The sequence below is a fragment of the Athene noctua genome, chromosome 3 (assembly GCF_965140245.1).
Source record: "Athene noctua chromosome 3, bAthNoc1.hap1.1, whole genome shotgun sequence".
NCBI lineage: Eukaryota > Metazoa > Chordata > Aves > Strigiformes > Strigidae > Athene > Athene noctua.
Window position 1 is genome coordinate 17,537,702 of NC_134039.1, and position 14,705 is coordinate 17,552,406.

The 14,705-nt window shown below is 36.9% G+C and overlaps 1 protein-coding gene across 15 annotated transcripts in view; it reads left to right on the forward strand.

Annotated features, from left to right (window-relative positions):
* ERC1 (ELKS/RAB6-interacting/CAST family member 1) overlaps positions 1–14,705 on the forward strand; it is a 298,605-nt gene that overhangs the window by 168,068 nt on the left and 115,832 nt on the right. For 6 of the 15 annotated variants that reach the window (XM_074902123.1, XM_074902125.1, XM_074902126.1 and 3 more), the window contains 2 exons: positions 6,195–6,326; positions 9,329–9,382. The exons of 4 other annotated variants lie outside the window; for them this stretch is intronic. In XM_074902123.1, the coding sequence (XP_074758224.1) occupies positions 6,195–6,326; positions 9,329–9,382 (186 nt within the window). The remainder of the gene's footprint in view (positions 1–6,194; positions 6,327–9,328; positions 9,383–14,705) is intronic. 5 more of the 15 variants (XM_074902127.1, XM_074902129.1, XM_074902130.1 and 2 more) reach the window with 1 other exon arrangement.

The window sequence follows — 14,705 nt, forward strand, 5'->3', positions numbered from 1 at the left end:
GATTTCTGATGTGAAATTGTTTTGTTGATCTGTAGTTTGAAGTTGGGGAGATAGGAGAGTATTCTTGAAGGGAAAGTAATAATATTATGGATTTTTTACATTAAGTAAAATGGACAGTGGTTAGCAATAGCATCTTGCTAGACTGTTAGTTCTATCCTGGAACTGATGGCTGCTTTAAAGGAAGCAGTTCCTAGCACAAATACAGTTGCTACTCTACTATGATGAGAATCAAGGGAGAGGATCAGAGACTGAAATGAGTGTATGAGACCAGAGGTAGTTGCAGGAATTCCCTTTGAAATTGAGAGAGTGGGAGAGATTCAGTGGCATCAACTGCTGAGTAAACATTTCCTCAAAGGTGTTGTATCACTAGCAATTATTGTCATATGTTCAGCTCTGAAGAAGAGGGAAGATGAGAAGTGAACTATTATAGCTGGCTGTCCATGTGTGCTGCTTCTGCTGCTCTTTTTTGCTGAATGATTGAAAATGAGCTAAGAGAGGGAGGTCTTACAACTACTGTGATATATTAGTACAATGATGATGACAGGACTGACATTGGCAAGGAGAGTTCAGAGGAATAGGGCTGTATCAAGGGAATAACGTATGGGTTTGAGCTTCATGTTAATAGTGCAGTTAAAACTGCCACTGTTTTTTGCTGTGATCCCATATTACTTTAAGACTCTTGAGTCATAGTACTGGTTTATGTGTGAAGAAATCTTTTTAGAGTAGCATTTCCCCAGTTAGCCTTTCAACAAAAATACCCCAACACAACAGACCCCAAAACCTAAACAAACAAAAAACTCTCACAAAACCCCATAAAAATTACAGATATATATTGCTTTGGCTCACTTCAGAACATTTTCAACAGCTGTATTGTCAGCCTTGGGTCTCATTCCAATAGTCCGTGCAATGACCCACTGTGGTTAGATAGAAGCATAGTCCCTGTAGGTTTTAAAAAATACAAATGTGGTAATTTGCAACAGCTGAAGCAAAATGTTAAAGCTGTTGGCACCCCTCATGAGCTGCTAAATGGTAAACCTGGTTGTTAGTATTGGCAAGGTACTTTAGTCTGTCTAGGTTTCTGCTAATTAAAAATGCCTATACAAAACCAGCATACCTAACTGATTGCTGTGTTGGGAGCACCAAGCTTAGAGTAACAGGAAAGAAGTGTCAAAAGCATGGCAGCTATCAGGAAAAGATGTCAGTTTCTCAGAGAAATAAGCAATTCTGCCTTTCCCTCTTAGACTTGTGTAATAGTGTCTAACTGTCCTTTTCTTCTCCTTCCTCTCTGTTCTTCCTCAAGAAATGTATAAATAATCTAGATTGCAGTGGAATTCCTCTTCAGTAGCAGAGAAGGCTATGGGAAGTACAGAGCTTTATGGTGGACATAATTCAACTAGTATTGATTAGGAGCCTTTCTTCTCATTACTGCAAATTCTGTGTATTTCAGATTTCTCCCGATGCAGAACAAAACTGCTACATATTTTGGAAACACTTTTTGAAAGTAACACACCTGACTGGTAAAACATAAAGTAGCTTGGAAGAAAAAAATAAGAATGGCTAGAGTTGTTCACATATTTCTGTAGACACAATGTATAATGTTTAAAAACATTATACAATGGGTACAACATATACAAATGTATACAATACATTTGTAGCTATTTTCAGGCAATAATAGCACTATGCACAGGTTTTGTTGAGGGCTTTATATGTGTTCAAGAATAGACAATGTCAAAAATTAAGCATTTCTCTTCAATAAGTTTTTACTAAGATTTTTTTTTTTTCTCCCCTTTCACTTCCCTCTCATTTAAATAAATCTTTTGGTAGACTCCTGAGATGGCAAACCAGAATTCCTCAGTAATGGGCTGACTACAGCAGAACCAATTTTTCCTGTTCACATTTAGCACTGTTATGGCCGAAGAGAGAAAGCAAGGGAACTTTATGGAAGAAACTTAACAAGATTTCAACTTTTCATATTAATCCACCAGTGCGCACTTTAGAGTTGCTGTTAATCAGGCCCTCATATTTTTTAACTGTGAAAAAAACCCAGCATTTGTAGATGGGCTGCCTCCAAATGTTGGTGAAGAATTTGTTGTATCAATAACTATATGATAGTTTGTATCTAGGAGTAAGCTTTAAGTAGTTCTTGAGGCAGCTAACAGTCCTGAGTCCCCAGGTTCCACTTATCTAGTGGAAGGTCATTTCACAAAGGAGGAGTTTTCTTTCTAGAAATAGTTTTATTCAACCTAGAATGGACTGAGATCATTATAATGAGGTTCTTTATCTAGGTTATGGCTTCTTGAGGAAATACAGAATAAGGAAGAGCAATAGTTCACAGGAGTAAGTGCTTGTAATGATGTAATAATTTCACTGTTTAAGAAACAATTGATTCCTAGTTTGAAACACTTCCAGTAATGTGTTCTTCCCTTCTGGTCTATGAAAGCACACAGGTAAAATATGTTATTGCATTAATTCCAGGGTTATATGGAAATTATCTTTCCCTACCTAGGTGATTGGCTAGTCCTAGAAATATTTTTAACAGTTAAAAGAAGCATTTCATTGCCATCTCAAACCGTTAACTAACTTTTCCCAAGAGTTAACTAGAGAAATCCACCTGAATTCCAATTCAAAGAGTGAAATTAGGCCATAAAGACCTTTGTGAGTCTAGTTCAAGAGACAGATAGGGAGTTTACCAGGATAACCTGGATTCAGTTGAACCTAAATGCCTTAGTGAAAACATATATCCTATTTCATGCACTTTCATAAAACTTCATGGCAGATCACACATCACATGAATGCAGGATAGATGAATTTGATACATCCTTCTAACATGTATCACTGGACATCCTACCACTTCTCTCCTGAAGTGAAAGAAAAAGCCCAGAAATGTGCATCAGTTACACCTCCTTTTCCTTTCAGGGTTTCAGACAGACATGTATTGGAATGAGTTTTGCATACAAATCAGCTACAGGACATAATATAGGTAGCAAAAATTTTTATTGTGCCTGAACTCTTGGCACTCTTGTGGTGTCAAATGGGTTTTTCATTTTCTTTGTGCTGACAGCAGTGAGCATAAAGGCAGAGCTATCTTCTCTATCCCAATTTAATTCGAACTCTGCGATGGAATCTCATGTATATGGGACTCAGGAGGAGAGGGAGGGAGGGTCATGGAGATATTTGGATACGTAATACATCTTGAAGTTACTGTACAGGTAAGTAATATTTTTTAATCTTTCTGAATAGTCATCTGTATAAGCTTCATGAAAGGAGACTGGCACTGTTTATCATTCTGCAATTTTATTACAATAAATACAATTGCCCTTGGTGTCATGTTCTAATGTATATAAGAAGCAACTACATTTGCACTCTAGTCTGCTGCTTTAGAGTATCAGTCACTGCAGGAAAAAGGTTATAACTATAGTTAAAATTAACAGAAGTTTTTCTCCAGATTTTAATACTTATCACAATAAAGGTAGAATACTTCATGTAACTAAAAAGAGGAAAGCAGCAGCAACAGAGGTTGAAGGTCAGCATGAGCCTGTCATGTTTCAGAGTTTAGAGCCAAGCAATTGGAAAAACATACTGCTATCTTAAAAGGCAAATGCTGGTTTGCTTCTCTTTACTTTTTTCTCTGTTAGTATGTTTTGTTTGAAACAGCAGCTTGTATTTGAAAAAATAATAATTCACATGCTGATCAGTTAGTCATGAATCAATGAGCTAGAAACAAAATAATTATTTAAGTGTCTTGAGACTGTTTTGCTCTAGTGGAGGTGATGTCTGACTGAGCAACAGTCTGCTACTCCTGCCAGTGTGGTTTTATAAGGTTACACACATTGTGACATTATTAAAAGAGTAAGCTTGCACATCTTTTAACTAGGTTTGTCTGAGACAGAAAGTGAAAGCTTGTAACTAATCTCTCCTTACTGAATGGGCTATTAGTATTAGACTAAAGTTAAAAGATCATCATTTCTAGACAGTTGGTTATAAGCCAACAATGGATTTTTTTAACTTGCAGCCCTCTAGCATATATGTAAAAGTTCATATTATTTTAGGAAGAGTAATTATATATGAATATATGTTTGTCTTGATCAGTTTTGGTACCACCAATTGCTCTTCCTCCTGTACCTCAAGAGTTCACCTGTCTGAATAGACTACTGTGTGGTGTCAAGGTTAAATACAGAGTTGAATTCACGTCTTAAATATTTGCCTGGGATGAAGAGTGGACATACCTTATATATTAAAAAGTTTTATTTTGCATTCTTATTTTAAAGCAGTTTCCATTTACATGCAGCTGCTCAAATGAACCATTCCAACTTCTGTTGTTTGAAATGGAGAGCTACACTACCACACTTCCTTGGCTATCCATGGATAACATATCAAGAAGTAGAGTTGATATTTATTGTGTAATGCAGATAGGCAAGTAAATATTTTTCATGTCTGGCACAGTTAATATTCTGTGTGGAGATTTTTGTAAACTTCTTACTCATCTTTTTGATGGGTCTTCGGTTAGGCTAATTATAACCATAAAGTAGCTTTGGAAGATATTACCAGTGTTTCAGAAAGATTCAAAAAGTATGAAAACATGTTCTGCAACTCTTACTTTTGAAATGAAGATGTCTACATTTGTTTCTTTAGAAATCAGCAATTACTTGCCCCGTGAATCCACTTTGGAAAGTAGCCATCAGCAGAAAGCTCCTCTGCCTGCAAAGCCTAACAAATATGGTTACTTGTGCTAGTGATTGAATACTAGCCTTTCTCTACACAAGAGCATTGGTGCCACAGGTCTTGTACTGGTCTGATACAAAGCTTTGCATCTCTGCTATAACACTCTCATTGAAAGTGGCAGTTTTAAGACTGCCAGAAATGGTGTTCATACAAGAAGCATCCTTGGTGATGTATCCCAAGTCCTAGAATTAAGGAATGAGTTAGGTTCATTTTTTAAACTCCAATGACTAATTTTTGCATTACGAAGGTTGCAAAGTCAGATTTTTTCCAAGTCAGTCATCTTTTTCCTTTTTCTTTATATGGTGTGAAACACTTTCAGAGAAACAGTGGAAAATTTCAGTCCAAAATACAAAAGGACAGAAGATAAAAGGGTAAATCTGACAAAAAGCAAAATGCAGAAAACAAAGGGAAACATTTTTGATTCTTCCACTGCTGCTGAGATGGCTAAAAAGCCCATGTGGTAACTTAAATGTGCAGTAATACCTCATCTGAACCCCCATGATCTAAACCAATCTGTAAGACAAGAAAAGAAGAAATCTTCCATCAAGCTGCTCATTTCTGATGGATTTAAGCAGCCATGGTCCAAGACATCCATATATACCTGTCAGGACAGCCTGCTTTGCAGTCTTTTGTCCAAGCTGCTACAGCAGAAGCAGGAGATACACAATTATTTTCCTAGCAATATTAAAGTAAGGAGGGTCTCCTTTACAAATAACAATACCATTAATTTTTGTATATAGTTTTTATAAGTTATACTGTTTGTATACACCAATAAAGCAGTAGATTTTCTGAGGAGCAATATGGTTTTCTTCAGTGGTCTTTGAATATATGTGGGACATTTGAACTTGCAACTGTGAAGATCAAAGAATAAATTTTAAGGGAGTCTTGATACTTGAATATCTGAGATTCAGACAGCCCAGATGAACTCTTCATAATTCCTAGAATTTTTGATGAAAAACTTCCTTAAAGACTTTATCTGAACAATGGAAAACTGTTTGGTTAATGTTTGCTTTTCTCCCCCTTAACATGGAAATGACAAATTCACAACTGCAGTGATGTGTTTCCCTTCTTACCACGCCTGCTAGTGAATGTGTGAACAAATGGGCAATGCTGAATGCCTGCTACCTTCCCACCAATTCTGGCTTCTGTGCTTCTTTGGAACTGCTTACTAATCTTTATTTACCAACAACCCTTGCTTTGCTATGTTGTATAATCTGACAGGGCTGTCGTATGTCAAACACAGAGGGCAAGCACTCTTGCTTTGCGGCCCTACTTTGCTAGCCTTCTTCTCTTTCTATATTCTTCCTCCTACTCTTGCATCACTTCATCTTTCCTTCCTTTGTGTGAAGATAATTTGCCTGCAGTTGCACCTTGGGAGGGAGAAACACATTTTGTTTGGCGTAAAACTTGGTTGATTAAAAGGCTGTAGTTCCAAACAAGTCATCTTCACCTAGTCTCCCATCATTTTCCAGGACAATCTACGTAAAAAGGATGATCGGATTGAAGAATTGGAAGAGGCACTCAGAGAAAGTGTTCAGATAACTGCAGAGCGGGAAATGGTGCTAGCACAAGAGGAGTCAGCCAGGATCAATGCTGAGAAACAGGTCTGCAATCTTATAAAGTCACTGGTAGTCCTCTTAGGAAAGTAACTAGACAGTAAAGTACTATTTTCCCTGCTTTACTGTGAAACGCAGCTGGTTTTGTTTGATGATCCTGTATCTCTGTTCCAACATTAGGTAAAAACTTTTAAAGTCTGCAAAACCTTCATAAGTTGTATTCATAGGTAAGGTTTTCTTGAAATTAAGAAGAAATATAAGGTATCCTGAGTCAAAATATTATTTTAAGTAGTAATTCTTCTGATCTGTCTTGCCTGTCAAAGCTATCTTTCTGTGTCTAAGCATACTTAGGTTCACTGTGTTATTCACTGAATGTAAAGACAATAATTTTTATTAGTGTAGTTGTGTTTATGGACCACAGTCTTTTTGGATTTGCAATACAACTGGATACAGACAGATCCCTTGGCTTGAGCCAAGCATACACACACATGAATTGATTCTGTGCCACTGATGAGATACACTGAAGAATCATGTATGTGCCTGATTTTAACTCGCATAAGTAATCAAGAAAACATACTGCGAGTAGTGAATAAAATTCCATGAGATCTTGATAAAGCTTTTGAAGCAGAAGCTGAACTTGTCATTCCTACTGTTCTTTTTATGAGCCTCTTCCATGTTTTTCACTGTTCCTTACTTGACCGTAATTAGCAAACAGGAGCATTTGGTCAGTTGCATTGCAATGGAGTGATCTCCTTCTCTTTGTTATTTAAATAAAGATGTTCTGACAAAGTGCACTTTAAAATTAGTTTTTCCAAACTTGTATTCTTATGTCACATTCTTTAACAAAAAACAAGTTACAGATATCTTAGTAATAATCCAAGTTTTCAGGAACTGTTTTACTTTAGGCTAGAGTCAAGCTCAGGTGTTTGCTGATAGATGTATTGAGGATAATTCTGGTTGCTGTATCCTAAGATCCTAGGCAATGTTATGGAATTTACTTTCAAGAATGCCTTCTTTCCAGACTTCTTGTAGCCTTTAAAAAAATGCATGAAATAGAAATGTTAACTAGGTAGTGAATACCACATCAAAGGTTAGATCTTGAAAGGAAAATATATATCTCACAAAGGAGCGGGTTCTGTGCCGACTCAAAAGTAAACAAATTAGTATGTGATTTGATGCCTTTGATGTCATAATGTTTAAATTTCTTTGTACAAGAGAAAGTGACCATTTTTATATTCCTTGAGCACCTGGAAGTCCGTAGGACTCACCCTTTTGTTATGTCTGTGCTCAAAACACACAACAAGATGCATAAAGCTTAGTGAATTTTTTGAGGGAAGGTTTTGAAGGAGATTGAGTGTGTTAATTTTGTAGGGTTTAGAAGTATCTGAAGTTAGGGAAGTAAGCACAAAGATGAACATATACAAATTTTATGCATGCATAATGTAGGCCTGTATTAGAGGATGATCACAGGTCATCTCAGTATTGAAAAGTGGGTGGTGTACAGTTTGCAAAGGATGAGTAGCTTACATTTGATTCACTAGCAAAGAGGCATGCTAGTAGCATTAATGTGATCAAAGCTGCAGGCAAGGAGATGACTGCATGAATGGGCACAACCTGCACAAGAAACATTTTTGCATAGATCCAGACACAGAAGAAATCCTACCAAAGAACTTCAATTATATAGGCGCAGTCAGAAAAGTCTTGTAGTAGAGATATTCCATAAAATTCTGCAAGTTTTTTAAAATAACTTTTTAAAGGAGGTTTGAGTCAAAGATACTACCAAGATTAACAAAAATATGAAAGTTCTGTCCTAGATTAAAAGAAAAGAAGTAGTGAGGAAGATTTCAGTCACAGAATGGAAAGGAGGACTTTTTTAGCATGTTGAGCGTGAATTCCTCATAGACATTTCACCACTGTGAGCTGTTAGTAGCAGGTTTATTATGGAGAGGAGAAGAGATAAATCTGGGTTAGTAAAATAGAGAACTGTTGCCATAGGAGTGAAGTTTTATTTACACACGAGGCATCCTAAAACGAGAATATGGAAATAGAATAGTGCTTTGTGAATATGCACAAATTTCAGGTTTGTCAGAAAGGAGGCTTTTCAAAAGATTTCACCAGCAAAGCCTGATGAGAGGCACACAATGAGATCAGATAGTCAGAGCTTGGTGAAAAAAGGAAATAGCTGGTGAACGGAGAGTTGGAATTGAGTGTACAATCTGAAGGATGAGGCAAGGCAGGGAAATGTGCAGCTTGAGGGTCAATAAGTCATAAGGATCAGTGAGAGAGATTAAGAAGAGAGGAAGAAAGCCAAGACGAGTAAGATTTGAGTGAAAAGATCAGTGGAATGTGGTGGTCAACAGTATCATAAAAATAAATTAATTTGGATGTAGTAGCGTATACAGAAGTAAGGAGGAGTAGTGGATTGAAAGCAGCAGGATCAGGAGAGGGAAAAGTCAGTGGCTATACCATCACTGACTGACAGCAGTGTCTTACTCCAATAGAAGAACTAAACTGCTGGCTCTGACCAATTATAGGTTTTTAAATATGGCCAGCAGAACAGCACGAAGGAAAAGCAACTGGAGTGTCTTGTTTCAGTCAGCACTGGGAGAGCTGCTATGCCCCATTTTGTCCAATAGAATTTTATTTTAAATAGTCAAGTAATACAGTGATGGCAAGTAGCTGTTTTTCCAAGGTGAGGAGGAGACTTTCCTTCAAATGTTTTTCAGTTCATATGTCTTCAGTTATTTTAAAAGAATGCTCTCTTTATTATGTTCTCTGGAGGTTTTTTGTAGAAGTGTGAAAGACACCCTTAGATAGCTTTAGAGTTTTAAAATGCAAAGCTCTGTTTTCTATACAATATTAAAATTGTTTGGGTTTTACAATCAATAATAGGTTAGAATCATCCTTAGACCAAGTATGAGTGATAAATGTGATTTTAAAAATGTTGATGTTGTCCAAACTGATTACAATTTGCTTTTAATTGCATGCTTTTTCTTTCCTTCTGTTTATCTTGTTTTCTACCATTCTGCCACTTCACTGCCTGTCTGAAGCTGTTTAATGAATCAGTGCATGAGGTCAACCATATTGGCTTTAAGTGGTTCAAGGTATGAGGACATCTCATTTGTGTGTACCTCTGCCCCAATATTTAATGTTGTTTTTGTAGCCCTGTGTTTTGTATTCCTACCCTCCATCATCTCATGAGGTATGGTTTCCTGCTGTTTTGCAGGCTTCAGGTTTGAATTGCAGTGTCCATGAAGCTACTCAGGATTTCATCGCTCTCAGATACCTGTTTCAGATTAAAATCTTGCTCTCTTTAATCCAGTGTTTGAAAATACCCTGGCAGTGTGTATTAACTGTGACAGTGGGTTAACTGTGTTAATACACTATATATTCAAGATGTCTCCAGCTGACTGAAGTTGATGTCAGTAAAATAGGGAAAATGCTTATTTCAGGACCTTAGACCTGTTCTTTCTTTCATCTATCACAAAAATAGAATCAGGCATTTCCTCCTGGAAGCAGTGCACCCATTGAATTTGGTGTAGTTTTATTAACCTTATTGTTCTGTATAACAGAAACCCTGCCATACAGAAAGCAGATGAGGGAGTCTTGCATAGATGTAAAGACTTGAAGAGCTTTCAAGTTCTTTCTTTCTAACATATTCACCTGGTTTTGTTGGTGCATCTGCTGAATCCTGTACATAAATATTATTGTAAATTCCATACAGCTGTGGGGTTATGTATTACTGTGGCCAATCCCACTAATTCAACCCTCTAGGTGGAAAGTCAGAAGGTGTATGGAGACTTCTTTTTAAGTACTCTCTATAAGGCTGAAGGAAGGATTTCTCAGATAAACACTTCTATTATAAAGTTCTTTGTATTGGAGAAGGCTATAACAAATATGGATCCAGGCACTTTTTCTGAATTAACCAAAGCTGAGTTTGCTTTAAAAAAGCTATTCATCCGTTCCTCAGAAAAAAAAAAAAAAGTTTTTCCATGTTCAAAAATACAATGGTAGTTTTATTTCCCTAGGAAGAACTGCTGGAGACCATCTTTGAAAAAATGCCCTGTCTTGGTGCATCTTACCATCCCTTCTTCTGCAGTGGGAGACAGGAGGTTATCTTCTATGTCAACTTAGTCATAATTTGCACTATTTCCAGGACAATGCTGGAAATGTGTCACAATCTTCAAGAAAGAATAAGGCTCTTTTGGTGGAATAAAGTGAAACAGAAATTCAGATTCTGTGATTCAGTGTCAGTCAGTAATTAGTGTCAGATTCATGGCTCAAGGAGCACAGTGTTAGAATTACTTGCATTTTGAGCCTTCATTATTGATAGTCATAGTTCACAAATGTGTGCTGACCCAAGGTCTTTATGCCCTACCTCTCTTTGCTCACTTTCATCCCCATACTTCAGTGCACATCCTTTCAGTTTTCCTAGCTTGGGTCTTTCTGGGGCCATGGTTTGAAGTGGAGCAGTGACCTAATTCATGGTAAGAATTACCTTGTTTTTTGGAGAAATTTTTTCATGTAAACTAATTCACTGATCTGCTTCATGGATCCCCATGCAGAACTTGAGCAACATCGGAGGGAATCATTGAACTGTAGAGGTAGGACTGAGAAGCGGAGGCAGGAATTGCCTAGTAGTATTACTAAAAATATTTTTACAGAAACTGTTACTTTGGCCTTTACAATAGGCTACTGTTTCTATGAGTGAGATGGTACACTGCCTAATTGCAACATATATTTATCTTATTTCATTTCCTTTAAATTTGAAAACCAGTAGGTTTTAGAAATAGTATTTCTGCCGATAACAGTGCAGCTCTTTTATCTCATGAATATCAACTCCTGCTTAAATGAACTCTCCGTATAGTATCAGATAACATCTAACCCCTTACCCTAAAATGTGAAGGGAAATAAACACTTGAAATACTGGCCATTACCTGTTCATTCCTTTCTTCCTTAAGTAGTTACTTAAACTGGAATTTCTGAGTTAGCAGTCTGATCTTGGCACCTTCCATCAACTTTTTTTGAAGTTATGGTTCTCGGTGGGAAATTTTAAATTAGGTTAAGTGTGTAGACCTATAAATAGCTATATCTATGTTCACAAACTTTTTTCTTTTTATACTACACATGCCAGGTTACTCTGCTTTGCTTTTTGAAAAAAAAATAGAAGAGTGAATATTGTAATAGTAATGTATTGTTTAAATGTATTTTCTTATGCTAATTCCTTTCCCCTGCTGTCTGTATAATTTATTTCAACAGGATTTAATATTCTTTGGGGTAATAAATATTACATGTAAAAATACGTTGATAACAAGACTCCTGAAATTATCTATCACATATGCCTACTTCAAAATTCATATCTGTTTATTAAAGAAAAATAGATATGAAATAGATTAATAACTCAACTAGAACTTCTTCACAGTTCTCTCCTTTTTCACCATCTCCTGTTCACCAGGATTTTCCTATTGTAAGTACAAGGTCTGCATAGGTTTCAATTTAAAGTACAGCCTCCAAGAGCCTTTTCTCTCTTACCTGTAACTGTACAGAAGTTCTAGCCAGGTTTTGAATGATACCTCTCATTTGCACTTCCATCAGATCACCATTCTGGTCCCGTTTTAACTTTCTAATATATATTCCTTAGACTAAATTTTCTTGTAAGTATAGAAACTACATTTACAACAGAATTATTATGTATTGGACTCTACCCTATCAAGTACCTTCTAAAAATTCAAAATTAATTAAAACACATACCTTTTTTGCTGAGCATTCTGTTACTGAAATAGATCTAAAATATTTTCTAGAATATGTTGAGAGTTGGAATTATTTCACAGCACAAATTCTGACACTAAGTTAATTCCTACAGGTCCCTGTAAATGGAAAATATAAAGTGGAATTTCTCATGAACCACTTACCTATAGGTGTTTTCTGAATACTGTAGAAATGACAGCATTCTGACTGCTCTATAACAGATGCTTGGCAGTTTGCTTTTAATGTATGGTTTTGTCTCTTCTTCTGTATCTCCTAATGAGAAGTTTAATAAACCAAGTGATTGGAGATCAAGGCAGTAATCCAAGCTGTGGTTTGGGGGTGAAGGTGCTGGAGCATCATTGCTTCCCACTGATTTTTGTAAGCAGTTTACATTCCTTGCATATTTTCTGCAAAGCTCCTTTCTTGAAAAGTCTGCCAAATTCATCTTATGTACACGTACAAAATAATTTGTGTATTTAATGTAATAAAATAAAAAAATCTGTGCTTAAAACTTCTATTTAAGTTTCTTTATGATATAAATTTTTAAAGTCAGTTGTCAGCCTGAAATATAGTCTTGCCATTGTTTTTCAGGAGATATGTTTTTTCCATTCTTTTGTCTGATTCTTTTCCTTTGGATAGAGGAAGTATTTTGGCTAGGTAAAGTTGACTGTGCCGCTTTCCTTGTCAGTGAATACATTTGCAGACGTTTTTAGAAGCACTGCTTCTCCCTAAAGTTACTATTTCTCCCCAGGTATTTAAATGGATTATGTTATACACAGATTTGTATTGAGTCAGATTGTATTGCGCTACAGGCTTGGGGAGGAGTGGCTGGAGAGCTGCCAGTCAGAGAGGGACCTGGGAGTGTTGATTGACAGCCGGCTGAATATGAGCCAGCAGTGTGCCCAGGTGACCAAGAAGGCCAATGGCATCCTGGCTTGTGTCAGCAATAGCGTGGCCAGCAGGGACAGGGAAGGGATCTGACCCCTGTACTCAGCACTGGTGAGGCCGCACCTCGATTCCTGTGTTCAGTTTTGGGCCCCTCACTACAAAAAGGACATTGAGTTACTCGAACATGTCCAGAGAAGGGCTACAAAGCTGGTGCAGGGTCTGGAACACATGTCCTATGAGGAGCGGCTGAGGGAACTGGGATTGTTCAGTCTGGAGAAGAGGAGGCTGAGGGGAGACCTCATCACCCTCTACAGCTACCTGAAAGGAAGCTGCAGAGAGCTGGGTTTGAGCCTCTTTAGCCTAGCAGAAAGCGACAGGACAAGAAGGAATGGCCTCAAGTTGCGCCAGGGAAAGTTCAGACTAGATATTAGGAAGCATTTCTTTCCAGAACGGGTTGTTAGGCATTGGAATGGGCTGCCCAGGGAGGTGGTGGAGTCCCCATCCCTGGAGGTGTTCAAGAGTAGGGTCGATTTAGAGCTTAAGGATATGCTGTAGGTGGGAACTGTGCTAGGCGAACGGTTGGACTAGATGATCTCCAGGGTCCATTCCGACCTAGATGTTTCTGTGATTCTGTGAGTCACACTCCTTAAATGGGAAGGGTGCTTTGATATGTAATTTGTTCTGTATTCAGTAAGGACCTTCTAAGAGGTGTAAAGTGGAATTTTTACTCTTTTCTGTCTTAGATGTGTTCAGCTGTGCCAGGTTGGGGGCTTGGGAGATTTTTTTGCCTCCAATAGAGAAGAATGAATAGGTGAAAAAAAAAGATTAATAAAAAATGATGCCCAAAGACTTTGAGAGAGAGATATTTTTCTAATATTATAGGGGAAAAAAACTGCTAAATCTTTTAGAATCATAGAATCATTTAGGTTGGAATAGACCTTTAACATCAAGTCCAACCATTAACCTAGCACTGCCAAGTCAAGCACCACATCTATACATCTTTTAAATACCTCCAGGGATGGTGACTTTGTTTAATTTGTTGCAATCATTTAAGGTTGCAAAGTGGGCAAAATTTGATGACTTTTAGAAGAATTGGGGACACTGAAAGGATAATTACTCTGTTCAAAATATACATTGAGCATTTCTCCATATAAGTCACCTTTTCATTTAATGAAATTAGAAATACTGATGGAAACTTTTATACAGAAATCAGGTGCAAATGCTGATTTTAAAACAATTTTGTCTGGATTTTTATCCCTTTTTATTGTTTAGTGGATAAATACTTATTTCATATTATGCCTTTTATTATAGTCAAGTATTCCAGACAAAGCCCTGTCTTGGCATCTCTCTACCTGTTAAATTACTTTCTCAAATACCTACCTCTAGACAGTATTTTATTTGTTGTGGCTCAACAGAAAATCAGTCTTGCAGATTTGGTTACATTAATGCTTTGCTTGAAATTGTAAGGACTCAAGCAAATACTTGTGTTAATATTTGTTTAAAGCCTGTCCTATACTTTTTTTTGATTGGAATTTCTTTTCCATTTTCTGGTTGTGTTCTTTAACTGTGATCTTAGATGCAAGTGTGGTACAATAATATGTAGATTAGAGCATTAGAAAAGTTCTTAGACTTGTACATTAGTTTCATAAATTTAAAAACATATACTCTTTTTATGGCATAATCTGTTTTTCAAAAAAATCTATGAAGTGCAAGAAAGTACATTGTATTCCTTTCCAGACCATTCTCCTATTTAGAAAAACACAGAAGAGTGACAAACCAGGTTCATTAAGT